The 22580-nt window shown below is 37.1% G+C and overlaps 3 protein-coding genes across 7 annotated transcripts; all 3 read right to left on the bottom strand.

Annotated features, from left to right (window-relative positions):
• Positions 1-3058: 3058 nt before the first annotated feature.
• Positions 3059-5017, bottom strand: LOC108342529 (15-cis-phytoene desaturase, chloroplastic/chromoplastic). The gene has a single exon (XM_017580321.2). It carries the CDS (start codon positions 4597-4599, stop codon positions 3169-3171), a length of 1431 nt encoding a protein of 476 aa, XP_017435810.1. The 5' UTR covers positions 4600-5017; the 3' UTR covers positions 3059-3168.
• Positions 5018-5135: 118 nt separating this feature from the next.
• Positions 5136-8678, bottom strand: LOC108342539 (uncharacterized). Of its 2 annotated transcripts, none has more exons than XM_017580332.2 (4): positions 8538-8678; positions 7624-8241; positions 5753-5809; positions 5136-5675 (listed from the first exon to the last, which is right to left on the bottom strand). In XM_017580332.2, exons 2-4 carry the CDS (start codon positions 8230-8232, stop codon positions 5373-5375), a joined length of 969 nt encoding a protein of 322 aa, XP_017435821.2. In that variant the 5' UTR covers positions 8233-8241; positions 8538-8678; the 3' UTR covers positions 5136-5372. The 2 variants fall into 2 exon arrangements, with proteins under 2 accessions (XP_017435821.2, XP_017435836.2); XM_017580347.2 differs by having other exon boundaries at positions 8542-8671.
• A 6-nt stretch (positions 8679-8684) lies between these two features.
• LOC108342563 (uncharacterized) lies at positions 8685-13398 on the bottom strand. Of its 4 annotated transcripts, none has more exons than XM_017580357.2 (3): positions 13273-13398; positions 12196-12348; positions 8685-11274 (listed from the first exon to the last, which is right to left on the bottom strand). In XM_017580357.2, exon 3 carries the CDS (start codon positions 10938-10940, stop codon positions 9027-9029), a length of 1914 nt encoding a protein of 637 aa, XP_017435846.2. In that variant the 5' UTR covers positions 10941-11274; positions 12196-12348; positions 13273-13398; the 3' UTR covers positions 8685-9026. The 4 variants fall into 4 exon arrangements, with proteins under 4 accessions (XP_017435846.2, XP_052727419.1, XP_052727420.1 ...); XM_052871459.1 differs by having other exon boundaries at positions 13152-13283; XM_052871460.1 differs by lacking the exon at positions 13273-13398 and adding an exon at positions 12995-13151.
• Between the last annotated feature and the right edge of the window lie 9182 nt (positions 13399-22580).

Consider the following 22580-nt stretch of genomic DNA (forward strand, 5'->3'; position numbering starts at 1 on the left):
AATGATCGGTGGCATTTTTCGTAAATAACACAATTATTTAGACGTCGGCTATGAAGGGGCCTGACATCTAAATACTCATATACGTTAGCTCCCCCAAATGGACGCCAAAACTAAACGAAAAAGTTAAACAAAAATAATTTTTTATTCTATTTAGACGTCTGTTATGGGGGAACCGACTTCTAAAGCACTTTAGACGTCTGTTATTAGGGGAACCGACGTCTAAATACACAACCCAGAAATTTAAAAAGTCATTTTTTGACTCCATTTAGACGTCTGATCCTGCCACTCCGACTTCTAAAGCACTTTAGACGTCTGTTGTTGGGAGAACCGACGTCTAAATGCGGAGCCAAGAATTTAAAAAGTCAGTTTTTGACTCCATTTAGATGTCTGTTATGAGGGAAATCGACTTCTAAAGCCCTTTAGACGTTTGTTATGGGGGAACCGACTTCTAAATGTCGGCATTAAAACATTGCGAACACGAGACAACTGTTACGCACACTCATTGTTCATCATCTTCGTCGCGTTTTCTCTCTACGGGTTACGCTTTTCAGGTTCTTTTCTCACTTTTGTACTGTTTTAAATTAATTTTACTCTGATTACATCATTCTTTAATGTCTTATCTTTCATTTGAACCGATTAAAATATGTTTTCGTTGGGTTTTGGTGCAGTTATTCTCATGTCCTTGGGTGGCGTTTTTCGAAGGCAATTTCTTGCATTTTGCACTCCTCCAATTCCCTTCACTACGTTTTTAAAACCATCTAATAAAAAGAATGTACAATACATTCTCTTCAACTAAAATATAAAAAACTCGAATCACCATGAGTCATGAGCAACCTCAAAGACGTCTGACCTGTATGGATCAGACGTCTATATAGACGTCTAACCTATATATGTCCGACGTCTATAGAGACGTCTGACTTAAAGGGTCCGACATCTCATTAACGTCACTCATATAGACGTCGGACAGAGATCAGACGTTAAAAGTCCAAAATAACAGACGTCTAAAGTTCTTTCTGCACTATTGATTGCTCCCGAAAGTAGAATCGGGGTTCAAGGAATAAACTGAGAACTGGACTTCTAAGACAAATGAACTCAAATTACTTTATCATAGTGTATAGTTTTATGTCATTCTTAATATAATAGTCACCGAAACGCATTTAAACTTAATTTTGTAAATTGGGATAAAAAATTATTACGAAAACTTCTTGCCAGGTATTTTAGATTTTGGAGCAGGAAGTCATAGTGGGATTTTTGTCAAACATATGCTGTTATAGTAGAAAAACGTCTTTCAAAACTAAGGCTGTGTTCACTTGAGCAGAAAGAACTGTTCACGCGTGTTTAAGGGCGATGAAATGCGAAGAAATGCATGTTCACTTTAGCCGAAATGCGAGGAACGAAATGCGCGAATTTACGGGATTGGGGAATTTTTCATCACCCGCTGGAGTGCAGAGATTTGAAGGGATTTACCATCTAATGTCTAATTTACCCTTGCACATTGTATAATTCCAACCCCTAAAGCTGACATAATAATCGATTTTAAGATGATGGTTGAAGATGAAGACGACTTCAAAGCTAAAGAAGAGGAAGAACAATGGAGGTGTATTCGGTTACCTTCCACCCATATTTGATTCCAGGAGTGTGAATAATTTTTGAAGAACCTGTATTCGGTTCCAGTGGGTGATATTCGGTTCACATACTTCTCAATGAGCTTCGTATTCGGTTGCATGCGCGATCTGGAGCAAAGACGAAGGAGAAAAGTGGTTCCCCAACAAGCAGTCCAAAACAGAAAGAGAAAAGAGAAGGGTATCTCGCTTTCTGCCCCACGACCTCCCTGGAACGGAGAAGGAGAGAAATAACTCATCAGCGACGCGACAAAAAGACCCCAACGGTAGGTTTGTCCCTGAAGAAAAAGAGATTGCACGAACCAAAGAGAAAGGGAAAGAATTTTCCTGTGCGCGCTGCAAGACTCCTAATGTTGGAGTTCTTAGTTGGAGAAGAAGAAAGGTGCTACCCTAGCTGCCTTTTCGTGTGAGACAAAGAGAAAGGGAGTGAAGAAGCTTCACCAAGCAGCCCAAAGCTCAGCCTGCGAAAGGATAAAGGCCCAAACAAAAATTGGAAAAATATTGGCTCAGGAGAAAGGCCTAAACACACCATTTTCTTTTATGAGTTAAACAAAAACTCAACAAAGCAATCTGTTTTTCCAAAGGTCATGTGAAAGAAAGAACAAAGCAATCTGTTTTTCCAAAGGTCATGTGAAAGAAAGAAGAAGCTTTCTTTATGTTTTATTTTTAATCTTTTTTTTATTCTTCAACATTAATGCAATATTATTATTTTTCTATTGTAATGGATTATTATAATGATGTACTAAATTGCCTCTTAAATTTAAATTCTAATATATAAAAATTTAACATCATTTAATATTATCTTAAAAACTAATTAAGATTTTGTCTTTTAATTTAATCTTTAAATAAATAGAAACCAATTTGATAATATTAAATAGACTCTTAAATTTAAATTTTAATTATTAAATAATTAGTGTTAATTTTTTATTCTTTATAAATATTTTTACAATTAAATATAACATTAACAATTATCATTTTATATTACTTTAATAATTAGGGATATTTTAATAATCTTCAATTTTTATCTATTTAACAATTTTTTTTATCTGTCACATCAATTAAATTCTCCACTAATTCTCATAAACTTTATCTCTGAATCCACTCTCCAAATCCATTCAAGTAAACATAAAAAAATTTATTCTCAAATCTCCTTAAATCCATTCAATCATTCTTTCCGGATCACCCTCAAGTGAACAGCACAAATGATTGGTGAATCCATGGCAACCTGGGCAATGTGGCTTATGTTGTTTGGTTTGATTCCGACCCAGTTACTGTCCCTACTTATCCTCGATGACAAGCTTGGATTACATCATTGGAATTCCTGTAAAGCGAAACGCTTCTCCTTATCATATACTAGTTATCTCAAAAAAATATTCAATTTTATGATTATAATAATTAAATTACATGAATCATACATATTTAAACAAATATCTCAGTGACGGGCACTTATTCATTTATATTCACCGAAGAAAAAGAAATAAGTAAATGAAGTTACAGTTATGTCTTAGATGGAAAATAATTGTTTGGAATTAAAAGGGGAAGAATTTTAAGAGGAGGGGGTGAGGGTTCTATCCTTCAACAGGGATTCTGATGCCCTTCTCCCAGAGACCAAAGCACCATCAAACGTCGCAGAGGTCAAATAATCACCACAAACATACAAACCCGACTCAACTCTCGGGTTTTTCTTCAGATCCGTGGGTGGGCACTGATTGGGCTGGGCAAACCCGATTCGATAGGTCCTTAAATGTTTCCACTCCCTAACCAATTTGCCCCCAAACCAACCCGAAAGCTCCTCAATAACCTTACCCACAAGTTCATCGTCGGACACACCCTCAAACAACCCAATTAGTGACACTGATACCAGGGCCTTGTCGGGTGGCCCGTAAGATGGAGCCACATTCGTTGCAAAGAACATGTTGTTTACAATGCCCTTACCTGACCCGTTAAGAAATAGGACCGGGTCTTGAACCGGTATCTGATCCCGGTTCGCGGTGAAATACAAGCATACCGTGCTTCGAACCGGTTTCTTAGGAACCTGACTAACCCTTCCCGCTAATAGCTCAACTGCCGCGGGTTCTTCGACTGCGACGATGACTCCCAGCTCGCTCTTCAAAACGTCGCCATTTTGCAGTCTCACGAGAGGCGTTTTGGAGCCGAAGAGGTCGACGGAAACGGCCCTGGAGTTGAGCATGATCGAACCAGTTGGCAACCTCGCTGCCAGCTGTTCCGGAATAGCTGCTATGCCTCTCGCCGGCAGGGTGTTGTCTCCGAGAGCGAGGCACTTGAAGATGAAATCGAACAGGCGCGACGTGGTTTCCAGGTTTGGATCAAAGAAGATTCCGCCGAAGAAGGGGCGGAAGAACCTTCCGATGATGGAATCGGAAAACCCTAGCTTCTTGAGTAAAGCAATTGTGGGGACTTCCTCTGCGGCGAAGATTTCTTCGTTGGATTTGGAGAGGACGCCAATTCTGGTGGATCCGATTAGTAGCTTGTCGATGGGTGATCCAATCGGATTGGTGAGGGATTTTGCGGAGTCCCAGAAGTGACGGAGAGGGTCGGCGACGGTGTGAAATCGACCATCGTAGAAAATTCGAGCTCCGGAGTAGAACTTCTGGAGATTCAGGGACTGGTAATCGAGGAGCTTTTGGGCTTCTGGATAAGCGGTGATGAAGATTTGGAAGCCGCGGTCCAGGAGGAAGCCGTCGACAATGTCGGTGCGGACGCGGCCGCCGACCGCGTCTGAAGCTTCGAGGAGGACGAAGGGGATGTTGTTGGAGTTCAGGTGAGTGGCGGCGGCAAGGCCGGCGAGGCCAGCGCCGATGACAATGACTCCGGTTTTGGGTAGTGAGGGGTTTTGCAAAGGTGAGGAAGAGGTGGGGGAAAGTTGTGCGGAGGATTGGGGATTGAATCTGAATCGTTTTGGAGGAGAAGAGGAGAGGTTTGTGCAAGGGACGGAAAATAGTGTGATGGTAGTCATTGGAGTTTGGATAAGGTTTTCGGTCAGTGATAAAAAACCTTCTTTTTTTTTCACTAGAAGGGTTTGATTCTGGTGGATGTGGCTCTTGGATTGGTTTTGGTGGAGACGCTGATGTTGATGCCATTTCTTTACGTGGATTAATGCAATCTCTCATTAGATATTAATATTATCTGTTGAGAATTTTGAATATTTTAAGAATATCAGAAGCAAGACATGTCACAATATTCTCCCCCTTGAGCTCCCTTCTCCTTCACACGAGGCAGTGTATGATTGGATGAAATCATTTTCTTGTGCACTGCTAGTAATGTGAATAAGGCGAATCCACCCTACAATGTCACTAATAGTTCAGTTGTGAACTCGTGACATTCCTCAAATTTTGACTAAATTTAGGGCTGCAAGATTATTGCAGCACCAAAGTACAAGTTAGACTGTCGCTGCTCCTATCATATACCTCATTGAAGAATAATCAAATTCCCTGTGCATATAACTCCATATAAATATGGTAGAAGAAAGGCATTCAATCAAAAACAAAAACGTAGCGATAATGTTTCTTTTCTTCTTAATATCATGTCGTTATTCCGAAATGTATGCACAACTACACAGGTATTCTGGTCACCACGGTTATAGTTTCCAGTACGCCCCCACAACCATGATTTTATTTATTTAAAAAGTGGGGGAAATTATTCGAATGAAAAAGGAAGAAAAAACAGCATGGTTGAGTTAGAATAGTAAGTTCCATCAGTGAAGAGGCGTTGTTTTATGAATGGTGGGAATCAAGTCCCTTTGATAATTGCTTCAAATACCGGTAGTCTCCTTTTAGCAGTCCGGCCATGTTTAAGACTGGAAATATAAGCATGAATTTCTTCTCTTGATGGAGCTTCATCTGAACCTGGGAGTACAACCTCAATACCATCATCCAGGGGTGACCAGTTATTGGCAGATTCGGGTGAAGTTGGTTGGGAAGTTGCGCCTTGCTGATCAGACTCCGCTCCTGCATCCTGCTGTTCAACAATGTCGCTGCTTGGGCCATGCGTGCTTGATCCTGCTCTCACAGATGATGATGTGCTTGTCTCTGCCTACATAACTCGATAAGAAACACTCAATTCCTGAATACTTGCCTTTTTGTATCTAAGCATATTGGTGTATTGCTTACCCTGGATTTGCTTTTCGGGGAGGGACGACCAGACTGAGCCTCTTCTTTTAAGTGTAACTACAACATGTTGACACCGTTAAGCTATCAAATACCAGAAGACAGGGCAATTTATTTCCTATTGACATTGAATACAAAATCATTTACCATAGATTATATAGTACCATTTCAATAAAATGCAATAACATAGATATATTTGCTACCCTTTGTCGTTAAACCTTTCAGAACCCCAGACCAATAGACTAATTTAGCAGATTCCTCTGACGGAAACTTAATTCCATGTCAAGTAGCATTATCCAGGTCCAAATCGTGATCCCATGTTGAAGTGTGGGTAGTTATATTTTAGTCAAAAGCTCATTCTCACCCTAATTTAGAATGGGTAACATGACCTGTTTACAATTGATAATCACCTAATTAATCATTCTCTTTTCATGTTGTCCCTGCAATTTATATTATAATTCTACACGTGGAAAACAGAGAAGGAAAGAAAGAAATCGGCGGGGAATGACAACATAATAGGAGTCGAAGATTTTTAATTAAACCTTCTAGACACATTTAAAATCCCTAATATAACATCTGCCAATATGACTTAACAAAGACGTAACCAGAAGTGACACAAAGTGGAATTCAACAGAGTTCGCCACAGCAAGACATTCCTCATCCTAGAAAGGGAACCAAAAGGGAAAGAAACCACGGGTTGCATTGAGGTTATGGTAAAGAAAACCAAGAAAAGAAAGAATAATAATACTCTTTTTGTTGAAAAAAATTCCTCTATACATGAATGTTTACAATTTCATTAAAAATAGTTGCCCAACTTTGCAAGAAATTTGCAAGGACAAAACTACGTTCTTTAAAACAAAAAATTGGTTTGGAGTTTCTTTGAATAAGCACACCTGAAATTAGAATTACTCTTCCAGTGGGCAAAGCTTTTGTCTTAATCAAGCATATAATTAGAGAATTTAAATACCCGAGAACGATAAAGAATCATATCTATATAACAGATAAATTCCCAAGAACGATAGATAATTTTCTAGAGAAAGAAGAGAACAAGAAAAAAAAAAAAAAAAACACTGCTACTAACCACAGTTTACCTTACCCTGAGTACGTCCACGTAGAGCAGACTCTTCGCCACCCTCAAACAACCCATGAAAAAAGATTTATAAAAGGTTGGAAATTAAAATTATTCCTCCTCTATTCCACTGAGACCAGCCAGAATAGTGAAAGTTTTCCCACTCGTGTTCAATAAATTACCACCAATAAATTACCACCGGACTAATGAATAATTCTAACTCTTTACTAATCTTCTTATATATAAAGAAAGTATTAAATATACATTATATTTCTAAAATATTTACTTTTTTATTTAATACAATATTAAAATGATACAATAATAAATCATGAAAAAAATTAACATACTCCCATTATTACTACATGATTTTAAGATTAAATATTTCTAAATGTTAAAGTAAAATTTACTTTTATCCTTTAAATTTAAAATTGATATTTGTATTTCATATAATTTTTAAAAATATATATTAATTAGTCCTTCAACTAAAACACTTCTATCTGTCAATAAATATAGAATAAACTTGTGATAGAATTTTGAAAATAAAAATGTAAAATCAAAATAAAGTATTCTATAATCTACTTATGGGTTAAATAATCTCTTAACAATATTTGTATAAAGCCTAAATCATACTTGTTTAAATTACAATGATTAATTTTAAATTTACGGGCGGAAAAAAGAAACATCATTCAAATTTGTGGAAGTAAAAAATAAACGTCTTACAGACATATCTTATAATCAAAATAAGTGATGAAGAAAATATACTAATCTTGCAATTCATCACTGTACAGTAATGATGCGGCCTAACCTGGCATTTGGAGGTGTAGCGGCAGCTAGCGGACTCTTCCCACGCTCTGCAAATATCTGTCTTGAACACGCTCTTGGACGCCGACGACGAAGAGGACGAACCGCGGCCGGAGGAGGATGAAGACCTTCCACTCTTTCCCCCGGACATTGGTCTCACTAGAATGTCATCCATCACGAGAACGTCGTCGTCCCCAGTCGCCGCCGTTCGGTACATTGGCGGCGACATGAATGACGCGACCTCCATGTTCTCGATCGACGAAAGCGGTGACGGCGACAACCTACCGCGAGAGCCGAAGCTGCTGCTCCGCCCCGAACTATTGCCGCAATACGGAAGACCTTTCGTGGACCATGCGCTGAACGAGGGAGGGCTGAATGCCTCGCTGGCGGAAGCGACCTTCCCGGACAACGGCGATCCGGCGAACAGGTAACGCGAGAGAGGCGAACCGGCGTCGATGTTTTCGGCGTACGGTTGAAACCGTGGACTCATCGCTGACGGTTGGATATAGCGTCCTCTTCTCTCATCCGAGTCTATCTGCATCGGTGGAATGTTCTCGTTCGAAGTCCTCGGCTTCAGGACCTTCATCTTGCCGTTGCTCCATGCGCTTTCCATTGCCTACTCCTGTATTTCGATGATGAAAAACAGGAAGCTGTTACGTCGAAAATTTCTCGTTCGAGTCAGGACGTGAACAGATTTTCAAACGCGATTCTGCGTTCTTAATTCGAACGCTAGTTTCGCCTCTTACAACATTAAAACAATTGATTCCATGTTTTTAGTAAACATCAAAACTATCTGAAGAGTAAAATGCTTCAATCATTCGAAGCGGTAGAAAAGAAAAATTTCCAGCAAAATCATTATAGAAAGATAATTAGAAATGTTGAAACTGATGGAAGAAAAGAAACGGAGAGATATTACACGCACAAATGGCGATTCAGCGCGGTTCCAGCGTCGGTTGCATAAGAGCAGAGGAAGAAGCCGACGACGACAGTGCTATTGGAGTATGTGATATATTCTCAGATAAACCTCTTATTTATACTGTGCGAAACACGATAGCAAAGAAGATGTTTATTAGCGATAGTGGCCTTTAGTTTCACTCCTTTATTTTGAAACAGACTAAAACTAGAAGTTTAAGAATACAATGATTCGATTGGAGCAAACCCACGCCAGAGCATGATGCTGTTTGTGTAGTGGACTTGGTTTAACGTCGCCACCTTACATTGAATAATGAAAGCCGTCGCACTGACGAAGCACTACAAACAATAAGAGACTAATGGCTAATAATACCCAACTATACACATGTTATTGAACAAGCAGCAACAAAGCTTTATGCACAATTCCATCATGGAAATGGTCCCTAATCACTAAACTGAATCTACAACTTGCAGATACAACAGTTCCCTCCCGTTTCAGATGCTGTCAAGGGCATTTTTGAGATTCCCTCCAAAATACAACATGAGATCACCGCCGTGGACCCTGCCCTCCGGCAGATTAAAGTCTAGGCCTTTCTGAGCAGTGCTGCAACCTGCGGCGGAGCTGTGACAGTTTCTGTCGTGGTCTGGCTTCTTAGCAGTCAAGAAGTTGGAATAAGATGGTGATTTCATTGAAAGCGGAACTAACACCTCCTTCGGTATGAGGTGTCTTTGTGCTGGAGTTTCCATAGAATCATTGGAGTCAGACACAACACTGACGCCTGAGGAAGAATTGTTCTCAAAACTGCTACAGGCAGTGGAAGCAGCAGCTACAAGACCGCGGAAAAGTCCAGGAGCAATCATGCCCTTGTTCATTTCCCGCTCTTGCACCAAGCTGCTGTGAGCAGCACAGAGGCCACTCTTTCCCCTTGCAAATTTCTCACACTTTCCATCTCCCCAGCTACATCGCTTTCCTCCGCCATGGGCCTTGCAAAAGTCTGTGCTCCCTTGAGCACTTTTCCCACAACCTTCAAACCTGCATCGCTTACCCCCACCATGCCTAACGCAACAGTCGGTACGGCCACGTGCACTCTTGGTGCAACCTGCAACAGCACACCTCTTCCCACCACCATGAGCAACACAAAAGTTTGTGCCTCCATGTACACTTTTGGGGCAAATGCCACCTCCATTGAAAAGGCAGCGCTTTCCCCCACCATGTGCCTTGCACAGTGGGGTACTTCCTTCCGCACCTTTGGTACACCCTGCAAATGAGCATCGTTTCCCACCACCATGTGCCTTGCAATACATAGTGCTCCCTTGTGCACCCTTTGTACATCCTTGCAACTGACAACGGCGCCCACCCCCATGAGATATGCACAACCCAGCCTGTCCTTCAGCACTCCGAGTGCAACCATCTATTCTACACCTCTTACCCCCTCCATGTCTAATGCAAAGTCCGGACTTACCTCGCGCAGCTTTTGTGCACCCACCTGGATAACCACATCGCCTACCACCACCATGCGCAATGCAATAATCTGTCTTTCCCTCGGAACTTTTAGTACATCCTAAGTGTTGGCACCTCTTCCCTCCACCATGGGCCTTACAATAAGCAGTTCGGCTCTCAGCACCTTTGTTGCATCCTGGTTTTTGACATCTCTGTCCACCACCATGTCCAATGCAAAGTCCAGAAGCACCTCGAGCTCCCTTGGTACATCCAAAAAATCTACATCTCTTAGGATTGCTTGTTCGGGTCTCTGATGTTATCCCTGTAGCCTGTGGCCCAGATGCAGGATCAGTTGAGTAATTTACAACACTGGATGGTTCTGGGCACAATTGAGGTTTAGTTCCATTTGTTAATTGTTGCACCTGCACCGAACTTTTAGCAATATCCATTCTTGGAGCTAAAAGAAGTGACGGCATATAGCCACCTGATTTCTTTGCTGATGTAGAGCCCTCATCAACAATAGGAATCCTAGAAAAATAATTATCTGCAGACGTTTGGCTTGAGAAACATGACATGTTCACATCAGTCTCAGTTGAGCCTGAGCAGTCAAGTACACTTGATGCCTCGTTTGTTACACCAGAAAGGCCAAGTTGAAGAACTGATTCACATTCAGATGGCACGTGCAGAGGAAAAAGTTTGGCTGGCCTTTTTTTTACATTAAACTCCAAATTGCTGTAGCCATCGTCATATGCCATTGGGGTTGGGCCCAATCCCAAAACCAATCTGCAGCCATCATCAGAAGCAGTGGAAAACTTCATCCCAGTATTGCTCTCACTAGATCTATAAGTAGCCTTATTTGTTTCCCCAAAACCAATGCCACTCAAGCATAATGTAGTATCACCGAAGTTGTCATCTTTCCTGAGTTCAGCGTCATGAGGAGACAGTAAAGCGTTCATGTTCAAATCCATTATCAGATGTTGTATACTACAGCTACAGAAGGTTGAAGCAGCAGAACAGTTCACCACATACTACTACAATACTCAGTTACCTACCAGAACTTTAAGGCTAGAACAACAAATTCCAATATACAGCTTCCACCACTTACAAAACCGGATGTATCTGACCTGTCCATTTTCACTATATCCCAGACAAGTTTAATCTTTCAATAAACTCAATTTAACCATTGATATCTTATAACATCTCTTGGAAAGAAACCTTTGATAAGACAGCTTAATAGTGAAGTAAGGAGTTCTCTGGAGCTTTTCGTGCTCCCAGCGAATAAATCATTAAGCTTCATTAACCCTGACAGAAACAAAGAAATAAGTTATTAATGAATTAATTAATACTTAAAGAACAACTTATTTTTAACCACAGTGCACCCATATAAATCACCCTTCAGCGCCATGATTGAGAGGGTTCATGTGATTAAAAAAAGGAAATGTCAAGTTTTCAGGTCTCGCCGTAACGTGAGCAGAACATTTATCCACAAAATACTGCAATAAAATTACGGGAAGACTACAATATATATAGGCTTATTTTACCAAGCTGACCAAAATATGTGAACCAGACATACATTACGTAACAAGTTCAAAGATTATTTATGCAGTCTTCCAAATCAACCTTGTAAAGGCAGGAAAGCCCGTCTAAGCGACACACCTGAAGTTGATTGTGAGAGGTTTTACGTAACTAACACACCAAATATACAAAACCAAGAAGATAATCGAAAATCACAAGACTTTCATCCTTTAAAAGGTATTCATCCTTGACACGTGATGTACATTAGGAATTCGAGTTGTTAGATATGATTAAAATATTGGAATTTCAGATGCATTGCTCTAGGAGTATGCATGAACCTAGAAGGTCTGAGAGTATATAGATGAATGGGACGCGTCTTGAGTTTCACTAGCCTATGAACAGACGCACATTAAGAGATATGAAATTGTAATAAGCATTCTCAGCCAAAAAGATTGAAATTTTTACAGGCAAGAATAAATGAAAAAAAAAAACAGCAGTACGTACAGCAAAAAAACAGAAATCTTTGAAGAGAAAAAGCAAAAGGGAAGATCCGGATATAGAAGACCAAATTCATTAATTACATATAGAAAGAACCTCAAATATATATTTGCATAAAACAGAACCGAAGAGCAAAAATAAAAATAACAACCATATTGGAAGAACGAAACAATAAAGGAAACAAAGAAAGATCATAAGGAGTTCACGGACCTTCGCCAACTCTATAAGGGTAGGATCCATGCTCATTTTGTTATGTAACTCCATAGTCATAAAATCATTTCAGTAAATGAATTTGTTCACAAGTCCAGCAGAGGCCAACTTTCCAAATATACACGAGAAGGCTAAAGATGATTACTGCTGCTCCTGCATAAAATTTGAACAGAACAAACAATTCAAGCGACAAGATTTGAAAGGAAAATAAGAAACTACGAATTATGTTCTAGCACAGAACTCCAACATACCAGACAATGCTACATCAATTCTAGGATTCAACTGTTCAACCAGTAAAACTTCATAATAAGATAGATATACAACCAGTTCATATCTTTGTAATATATCGCGCTCATAAAAAATATAAGCAACCAATAAGCACACGTGATGACTTCAAGAGTTGAGAGAATCGGCTACAGGAGCATATGCAGAGAAGTAGATCTACGTTAAAAAAAACACACCAAACTCACATTGTGTTGAATCTTAAATTAAACATAATAAAAAGAATAAGATAAATCTTTAAAATTGACAAGGGGATGTGAAGAGAAAAATCAACTAACTAGAAGAATAACTAGCAACCAGCACCATAGTCACATCTTAAAACAAGCAAAGCAAATATTAACCCGAATAGATCGAAGATTATAATATTTTCCCGAAAGTTAAGCATCAGAAATTAGAAGCAAAACACAAACAAGCACAGGGTGCGACCCCTACAACCAAATCTGGCAAATTCTGCAACCAAAAACAGGAAAGAGTGTCATCTCACATACAACGAAATCCCCCAACTCAAAAAGCATACCATAAAAAAATGAAAAACAGCAATTAAATACAGCAGCAGCAGCGGACACCAACAAGCAGAGGCAGAGATAAAAATACAAAAACCACCGAATAACTGAGCAATTCAATTACAGAAACTCGGTACTATTGAGACAGAGAAACGAAAACTGAAAACATACAGAGATGATAGAAAATTCTAGACCGAACGTAAATAAAGTTTCCAGATCTGAGAACCAGTGAAAACCCGGGAGACTTGAAAACTACCGAAGAAGAGAAGACGAAGAAAAGACAAGGAAATACCGAAACATTGACGAAAGAAAGAAGAGCAACTCAACACAAGCCAAGCCAGACAGAGAAATAAAAACTCGTTACGTAATAAAGCCCCGCTAATAAATAAAGTAGAGGCGGCTCTTTTTTTTATTATTATTAATATTATTTATTTACTATTTATTTTTTTATAAATAAAAATTTACTTGGGCGAGTAGTAGCAACAACGCAAAGCTAATAAATATCGAAGGTTATAATGACAAAATTATCCTTCTTGACAAGTGGGGGAGAACAAGCGTCACATGCTGGCGGGGCATGCATACTTTTGGTCGAAAGGGATGCAGATTAAAATTCCTTTACTACCCCAGAGTCAGCGTTTTATGCGGTCCAAAGGAATGGTGGTTTCGCCTTTTCCCCTTCCACCCTAGGTTTTGTGTTTTGTCTTGGGTTAGTGGAAGCAGAAGCTGTCGTGGCACGCTCGTGTCTTCCAAAGTCGAACAAATTTTGGAGAAATAATCTCCTGCGCTAACCAGCCTTCACCACCGTATCAGTCACCGTTGATGCATCTGATGTGAAAACAAGTCAACATATGGGAGAAAAAAAAAATCAACGTTTGGGTGCGTCGCGAAGCTAGGTTAGCACCTGCTTCAGGTTAGGCAGCTAAGTAAGTTCAGTGTGGAAGCATATTAAATATATTTATTTCTTATTTAATAAATTTTATGAAAAATATAGTGAATCATATGATCGTCCGGTCAATTACCAGATCAAAATGGAGACAATTGCCAATCAGATGGTCAATTAACAAATTAGTCGACAAGCAATCAGTGCAAACAGTCGACTACCAAGCTAACGATAATTACCAACTCGGACGGTCAATTAACAAATCAGACGACAAACAATCAATCTAGATGGTCGACTACTAAGCTAACGACAATTACTAATTCGGACACTCAATTAACAAATGAGATAACAAGTCATCAATTTGGATAGTCAATTAACAAGTCGACAACAAATCAATAAATTGGATGGTTTGACTCCAGATCGGACAGTCAATCACCAAACTGGATCGTCTAAACTAGTGTCGTCAAAATGGGTTGAAACCTGTGAGCCAACCCGACTCATCACGGGTTTGGGCCAGCTCACACGGGTTGAACCCGTGGTGGGTCGGGTTGGCTCACCAATCCACCTATTTTTTTTAATTAAATTAATTATTCAAATCCTATTTTTTTATTGAAATCAAATTAATTAAATTAATTATTCAAAATGCACAACCTTTACTTAGCAATACAGCCTTTCGGGCTGCTGTCTTTCTAAAAGTTCTCATCTGGAAATAAACCCCTAAGATTATAGTTTGGATAATATTATAGATGGAGATAAAGAAGATGTTTCAAGAGAGCATAATATTGTGGATTTATCCATTCAGGACTCCAATTTAATAGATGGATAATTCAGGAATATATCATTTGTTTTATCTTGTTTTTAGACCTATCTACAAGCATGACAGTTTTATCTTGTACTATATATTTTTGTTAACGGCTATATGTAGTTTCTTGGTCAAACAGTTGTGTATGTCTCATTAAACTAAATTGGCAAAATTTTATGCTTGATAGCTTAGAATATATAATATATTTCCTTTTTTCCATTTTCTTTTATATCAATTGGTTCAATTATTAGTGTTTCAATTTGATCGATCAAAGTAACATGTTATAAGAATATGAGAAGAAGAGGGTGAAAAAAAAGTTAATTAAGTGAGTTAATGAGCCAACCCGTTTAACCCACCAACCCGTGGTGGGTCAGGTCGGGTTTAAATTTTTTCTGCTCACTAACAAATGAGCCGGGTTGGGTTGGCTCACTAAGTGGCCAACCCATGGTGGGTCGAGTTGAGTCGAGTCGGGTTACCCGTTTTGACAGCTCTAGTCTAAACAAGACCGAAGTAGATTAACTATAAAATCGTTTTGATTAGAATCTGCATGAGTTCACAAGGTGTGGTATATGTTATTGTATGGTTGTTAAATTTGTGATGTCCTATATTTTTAATGTGATGTGTTGACTTATTGATAAAGATATGTGTTTAGGATTGAATGGACGTGAGTTCAGATCTCTAGGGAAATAGGTTTCATGTGAAACCTATCTTTGATTTATTTATATTTTTTATTAAGGGCAATACTGTCTTTTTCATTTTTGTAATTAAGGTGCACAAAATTAAAAATAGGGGTGTAGGAAGTAAAGGCTTGCAATTGAAATTAAATAACTTGAAAAAATAAAAGTTTAGAATATATAGCAGTTATGTTTTAAAAAACTGATTGAAATTTTATAGGAATCACCATCTAAACAGTTACTTTTAAGTTATAATATATTTTAATTTAAAAAAATACGGACTTATCAAACTAGAAATAAAAGGAAGGAAGCGTAAAAAGAGATGTACGTAAAAATTGAGAGAAAGGGAAAGAGAGTACCATAAGATAGAAATTTTCTTTTAGAGAGATGTTGCAGATGCTCCAGATGCATGACAAAAACGTGAGGGGGAGAAAAAGACTTGGGTTATTTAAAGTTTTTGTGCTATAAATTTTAGAAATAATGTAATTGGATTTACTTTATTTCGTTATTTATTTTATTAATTTCGGTATTATATAATTGGATTTTCGTAATGGTATTATAATTTTAAAAAATTTTAATTTCACCCGTAATCAGGACATCCCAAAAGTTGGGATGTTACAAATTACAACATTCATTTCTTTTTGTCTAACTTGACCTGATTTTGGCATTAGAGTATCTTCTACAAGTATCATCCAAGTAGTTTGGATGCACTGAAGGTTCCTCAGATCGAATAGAACTTGAACTTGTGAGTGAACATTTGGAAACCGAGTAATTGGATCTAAAGACTTGATCCTACATTCGAAACATTTTGGCGCCCATTATAGGACCAAGTAATCATCCTGATAACCCTATGGTGACCATGAGGAACATGACAAGCAACGTAGTTGTGAAGGAAGTGAATAACCAACCCAACCTGATTTAGATGATGAGGAATATGAAACGACAAATAGAGAAGATGCAGCACAAGTATGAGGAAGAGTTGGGGACCTTTCGCACTGAAAACGCATCTATGCGTTAGGAGAAAAGCGTTAGGAATTTTGTACCTCCTACACCAACTAACCCGTGCAGACTAAGCAGCGCAATAAGCCTTATCAAACCACCCATGAAGGTAGCTCAAGAGCTAGCAAGGATAACTTGTCCATTGCAATTGTGAACACGGTCGAGATGTTTCCTTTCACATCAGTGATAATGAAGATGCCCTTACCATACCGATGCACCGTGCTTATTTTTTATAAGTATGACGACTCCACTAATCCCGACAAACATCTAAGAGGTCTCATGAACCAGATGACACTCTACACCTTGAATGACCCCCTTTGGTGTAGAGCCTTCTCCATCTTGCTAAAGGAAGAAGCATTGGCTTGGTTTCATGAACCAGATGACACTCTACACCTCGAATGACCCCGTTTGGTGTAGAGCCTTCTCCATCTTGTTAAAGGAAGCATTGGCTTGGTTCAATTCCTTACCACCCAAATTCATAAACAATTTTGTCACCATTCATTCTAAGTTTGGGGCATAGTTTGCGACTAGCTAGCCACATCACTAAAGGAAGAAGTGACTCCTAAATTGTCTCTCAAGGACCGATTTTGGTTCCATCAAAGTATCAAACACGTAGTGGGGGTGGGGGTGTTTAGAGCATATTTACGAATTGAAATTAACAAAGCAAATAACGTAGATTAAAGACAGGGTGGTCACTAGTTCAATTACAATGCCATAAATCCTTGATTGACAATAATACATTCGCTCCTCTCACCCCTAATCCAACTACAATCAATCAACTAAGCGAAGATTAATCTAGTTTTCATAACAATGAATTAAGCAAACGCAATGCACATATATGATCACTTCTGCATCACCATAGATTAAGCAACTACGACTTTAATCAACTAAGCGGAGATTAAATGAATGCAAATTAGACACTAAGCGTGAACCAATTTCAAACGTACAAAACATATTACATATGACGCAAGGAGCACTAGTACAAAAATATCTTATAACATCATTGTTTTTTGGCTTTTCACGTCAAATTAGAGGTCAACGTCATATCGAGAGACGTTAAATTGATGTTGAATTTAAAAAATTTGACGTTAATCAAATTGACATTGAATTTTGTTAATATTCGATGTTAAGCAATTTTTTTGTTTTTTTTAATTAATTGTAATCCTCTTTTACAACTCTACGAGACCTGAAAAGTAGAAAAACAACAAATTTCAATTTTTGGTATTTTATAAAGCATGAACTATGAACGTGTAGTATAGTATCAAACACAAACAACAATAACAAACAACAAACAAGTTCAATCAAACAACAACAACAACAACAAACAAGTTCAACCAAATAACAACAACAAACAAGTTCAACAAAAAACAACAACAAACAAGTTCAATAAATAAGTTCTTCAAAACGAAAACTAACCTTCAAAAGGTGGGTTCGTCAAAATAAAGTGTTTTCACCCGTGAGAGAGAAAACAGAATGCGCCTATGAAGGGCAAGAACACAAAAATAATCGGTCAAAACAAACAAAAATTATACATAAAGTAGTTAATTAACATGCATTTGTATCAAATGAAAGAAAGATTACATGTGATGGTCGTCAAAATTCGTTCGAGAAAAGTTTGAGAAGAGAAAAGGGTCTTGCACGCTAAGATAAAGTGAATTAATTTTCAATCTCCCGCTCAAATTAAAAAGGGAAACTTTTGGCTGACAAATAATACGTCAAAGCTCCTACAAAATTCGACGTATTATATCTGGTTTAAAAGAAAAAAGAAAAAAAGAATTAAAAAGGGTTACTTTTTGGCTTCTGGCTGACAAATAATACGTCAAAACCCTTACAAAATTCAAGGTATTATTTGTTGTTTAAAAGAAAAAAGAAAAAAGAATTAAAAAGGGTGACTCTTTGGCTTCTGACTGACAAATATTATGTCGAACCCCTACAAGATTCAACATACTAATGGTGGTTTAAAAGAAAGAAGAAAGAGAATGACACGCTGGTTTAAATAATTACTATCATAGAACGTCGAATTGAATGGGGCTTCGACGTTTTACAATTGCGTTTATTTACAAGAATGCCACAAGCATTTTTAATGTTGGCTATTCAGTGATTGGACGTTGAACACGTGACGTTATACGCTGTTTTTGCACTAGTGTCACAATGATGGAGCAATAATCTCAAGGAAACAATATAATCTCCCTAATTACAAACCTAGCAGATTCAAGCTTTCATTAAAACGAATTGAAAGCAACAAAACAAATTTGAATACATCAAAGGCAAAGAAGAACGAAAATTGAACGAATTGGAAAACGAAATGCTTAAGTAAAAGAAGAGACGAGCAAGATAGTAAACGAAATTTGAATTAAACTGGAAATTGAATTCAGAAACAAATGAATGAACAAAAAGAGAGAAAAACGAAAAACCTACACCCAACAGTTGTTCTTCAAAACGAGAGAGCCTTCTGTTTCACGCCCCAGAGGTTATAAAAATGAATGTGTGGCTGCATGGGTTAAAAACCCTAGGCAGCAAGTCTGATTTGAAAATAGGCCTTTCTAAAAATTGGGCCTCAGTCTAAAATTTGGTCCAAAACTATAAAATAAAATACAAACGAAAATAAAAGTTGTTTAGGTGGACAATGACATGACAAATGGCGTGACAACTTCTCTTGAAGTCCAGAATAAAAGTCCAAAAAGTACTCTGAAAATAATAATGGGAATAATTAAGCTCAAACAATTCAAATTAATTAAAATATGAATTACTGGTTGAATTAAGCCCAAATAGAAAAACTGAGAAAATAATAGACAATTAAGCACAATTCACTAATTAAATCTAGTATAGAAAGCTAAGTGAATAGGAGAAAATAATGATTCATCAACTACCAAGTCGACGACAATTATAAACTCAGATGGTAAACTAACATACCAGATGACAAGTCATCAACCTAAACGATTAACAAACAAGCCGACAAAAAATCAACAAACTAGACAACCAAACTACAAATTAGACAAGCAATCACCAAATTAAATGGTCTAAACAAGACCAAAGTATATTAACTCCAAAATCGTTTTACTTAATGTTAAAACATGATTAGTCATGTTTGAATCATAATTAGGCCAACCTTAATCAAAATTTCATCACAAAATCTATAAATAATTATTTGAGATAAATAAAGTAGGTTACACATTAATTATAACATTCATTTTGTGTTTAAGTTGATTTAACTTTGACATTAAAATTTACATATATCATCCCGGATGACGCAAGACTCCTCTGACTAACCAATTGAATCAATATTTGAAAATCGATTAATTGAATCTGAATATTTGACCCACCTCCAAAAACAGGTAGCATGTATTTAAAATAATAGATGAGAAGAAAAAAATTGGGGTTGATGTTTCTTTGATTTGAAAAGGTATTAACAAAGTAATAGTAAAATGTGATGGTGAGTGTTGGACGATGCTTTACAGAAAAAATGAGTTAGTCCTTAAGATGACATCATTAAAAAGAATGAGTTTTACTAATTGGTTCCCCCACACGATTCAAATCCAAACTACCCAATTGGTTGGAGTCTGATTCTTATCTATTATCCTACAAAAATCCTTATCCCTCACCATCTTTAATAGCCATATATTCAAATTTAAATTCATTGCAAATATTATGATATTTTATTAATTATTTATTATACTCTATTATCTAATACATATATACCTCTTTTATTTAAAGAAGTAAAACTATTTTATTAATCTTCTCTTATATAAACCTTACTCCTTGATGTACATTGGTATTAAATTTATATTATTCTAAAACTATATATAATAAATAGTACATTTTATTATAATTAATTAAACATAAATATTATTGAATGATAAATAGTAACATGTTATTATTGCATAGTCTCTACTCTTTGTACATGATATTCAAAGTGAGCAAGGACTTTAACGTAAAATATTTATGACTAGATTGTTACTTTAGTTTTTAATTTTTCATTAGGCTTAGTTTATTTTCTTACATCTGTTTAAACTTTGCTTTACTTTAAAATTATTTTTCTATCACGTTATATATAACTCCATTAATGATTTAGATGTATTAATTATTCAAAATTAGGGTTAAATATGTTTTTAGTTCCTAAACTATCAAGCGAATTTGTTTTTAGTCCATTTTTAAAGTAAGGTACATTTTAGTTCTCCTCCTTAAGGAAACCTTAATTTTTGGTCTTCCAAAACTAACAGCGTTAAAAATCAGTTGGTATGGCTAACGTCTGGTCACGTGTGTTCACAGCTTTCCTTCCTAACTCTTGGCACGTTAGTATTTTTTAATGCAAAGTGAGAATATTGGTTTATTAGGTTGATTGGCTTCAAAGTGTGACCCTTTCTTCTTCGAAAAGTTGATTGGTAAAATGTACGTCCTTCATCCTGCAACACGCCGTTCTTGTGTCTGGATTTCCACCACCGCCATCACCGGCGAGGATTTCCATCAGCGTTGTCGCTCACAATCAAAATCGCCACAGCGCCACTGCTCCCTCGTCGCATTGCTGGCGGGATTGTCTTCCGTCATCATCTCACAACCTGCAATCAGGAAACAACGAACCCCATGGTAGCCATTGACGTCGCCCAAGCACCTCTGCAAAATCGCGTCTCTTGCGGTTCAGATCCAGCGCGCCTTCGAAGCAGAGAGAACCCCTAAATCAGGTTTGTCCATAAACCTTCGACGCGCCACCAAGCGCTGCTGTCACTGGAGCACCATGAGTTTGTCTCCTTCGCCTCCATCCTCGTGTCTCAAACCCTGCGAAGCAAAAACCAGAACAGCGACCACGACACCAGGTGAAACTAGTTCACGCCACCGTCAATCTGCTCACATAAGCAAACCATAATCGTGAATTCGAATTGTGAAGCAATCTACTAGGAAGCCCACCATCATCATCAAAGTCGACGGCTAATGAAACACCCCCTCTATGGTCGCTTAACTAAGAAGGGCGATAGACTCGTCGACCAAATCGCTAAGCGTCGTCAATCTGCTCCCATAATCTTCAATGTTTGCTTCAAAGTTTACTTGAAGTTTGATTGGTTTATTAGATAAACCAAAACTAAATAATTACCTTCTTCATCAAGAATGCAATCACACGTGCCAAGAGTTAGAAAGGAAATATGTGAACACACGTGGCCAAACGTTAGCCACATCAGTTGATTTTTAACGCTGTTAGTTTTAGAGGACTAAAAATTAAGGTTTCCTTAAGAAGGAGGACTAACATGTACCTACTTTAAAAGAGAGATTAAAAACAAATTTGCTTTATAGTTTAGGAACTAAAAACATATATATATCTTTTATTTAAAGAAGTAAAACTATTTTATTAATCTTCTCTTATATATTTACCTTACTCCTTGATGTACATTGGTATTAAATTTATATTATTCTAAAACTATATATAATAAATAGTATATTTTATTATAATTAATTAAACATAAATATCATTGAATGATAAATAGTAATATGGTATTATTGCATTAGTCTCTACTCTTTACTCTTTGTACATGATATTCAAAGTGAGCTTTAACGTAAAATATTTATGACTAGATTGTTACTTTAGTTTTTAATTTTTCATTAGGCTTAGTTTATTTTCTTACATCGGTTTAAACTTTGCTTTACTTTAAAATTATTTTTCTATCACGTTATATATAACTCCATTAATGATTTAGATGTATTAATTATTCAAAATTATTACAAATAAAAAATGTCGTTTCAAAAATAATTTTAGTAGTTAGTGCTAATTTTTACCATTATATTTTAAAAAAATCCTCCCTCCGTTTTCTCACTATTTTTTACTAGTTTTTTCAGTTATTGTTGTCCGAACCGCTAAAATATGTTAAGATTGATGTTTCGTCCCATATATAAAGTCAAAATAAAAACAATAATAATAATAATTTAAATTAACATAGGTCAATTTTAATTCAACTACTTTGCTCCAAAGTTTAAATAAACTTACATCAAATAGATCAATAATTTTTTACATTATTTAATCTAGTTATATCAGTACGATATTAATACGTATACAGCTATGGTAAGTACTCTTAATTTTATAATTAATGTATAAACCACTGCAACTTAAAAGTTTCCAAAACTAGCTATATAAACATAGGTACATATTACCAAACTACTATGAAAATTACAATATCTCTCTGACTTTCAATAATTTATTCACGGTTACTTGCATCGTTGTTTATTAGTGTCGTACAAACTAAAATTATAAGAATTTACAG

Source organism: Vigna angularis, chromosome 1, assembly GCF_016808095.1.
Source record: "Vigna angularis cultivar LongXiaoDou No.4 chromosome 1, ASM1680809v1, whole genome shotgun sequence".
NCBI lineage: Eukaryota > Viridiplantae > Streptophyta > Magnoliopsida > Fabales > Fabaceae > Vigna > Vigna angularis.

Excerpts from the sequence above, each read along its gene's own strand:
- LOC108342529 (XM_017580321.2), bottom strand. The coding sequence starts at position 4,599 with ATGACTACCATCACACTATTTTCCGTCCCTTGCACAAACCTCTCCTCT.
- LOC108342539 (XM_017580332.2), bottom strand. The coding sequence starts at position 8,232 with ATGGAAAGCGCATGGAGCAACGGCAAGATGAAGGTCCTGAAGCCGAGG. Across the intron at positions 5,810-7,623 it reads GCTACACCTCCAAATGCCAG|TTACACTTAAAAGAAGAGGC; the intron begins GTTAGGCCGCAT and ends AACATGTTGTAG. Across the intron at positions 5,676-5,752 it reads CCCCGAAAAGCAAATCCAGG|GCAGAGACAAGCACATCATC; the intron begins GTAAGCAATACA and ends CGAGTTATGTAG.
- LOC108342563 (XM_017580357.2), bottom strand. The coding sequence starts at position 10,940 with ATGGATTTGAACATGAACGCTTTACTGTCTCCTCATGACGCTGAACTC.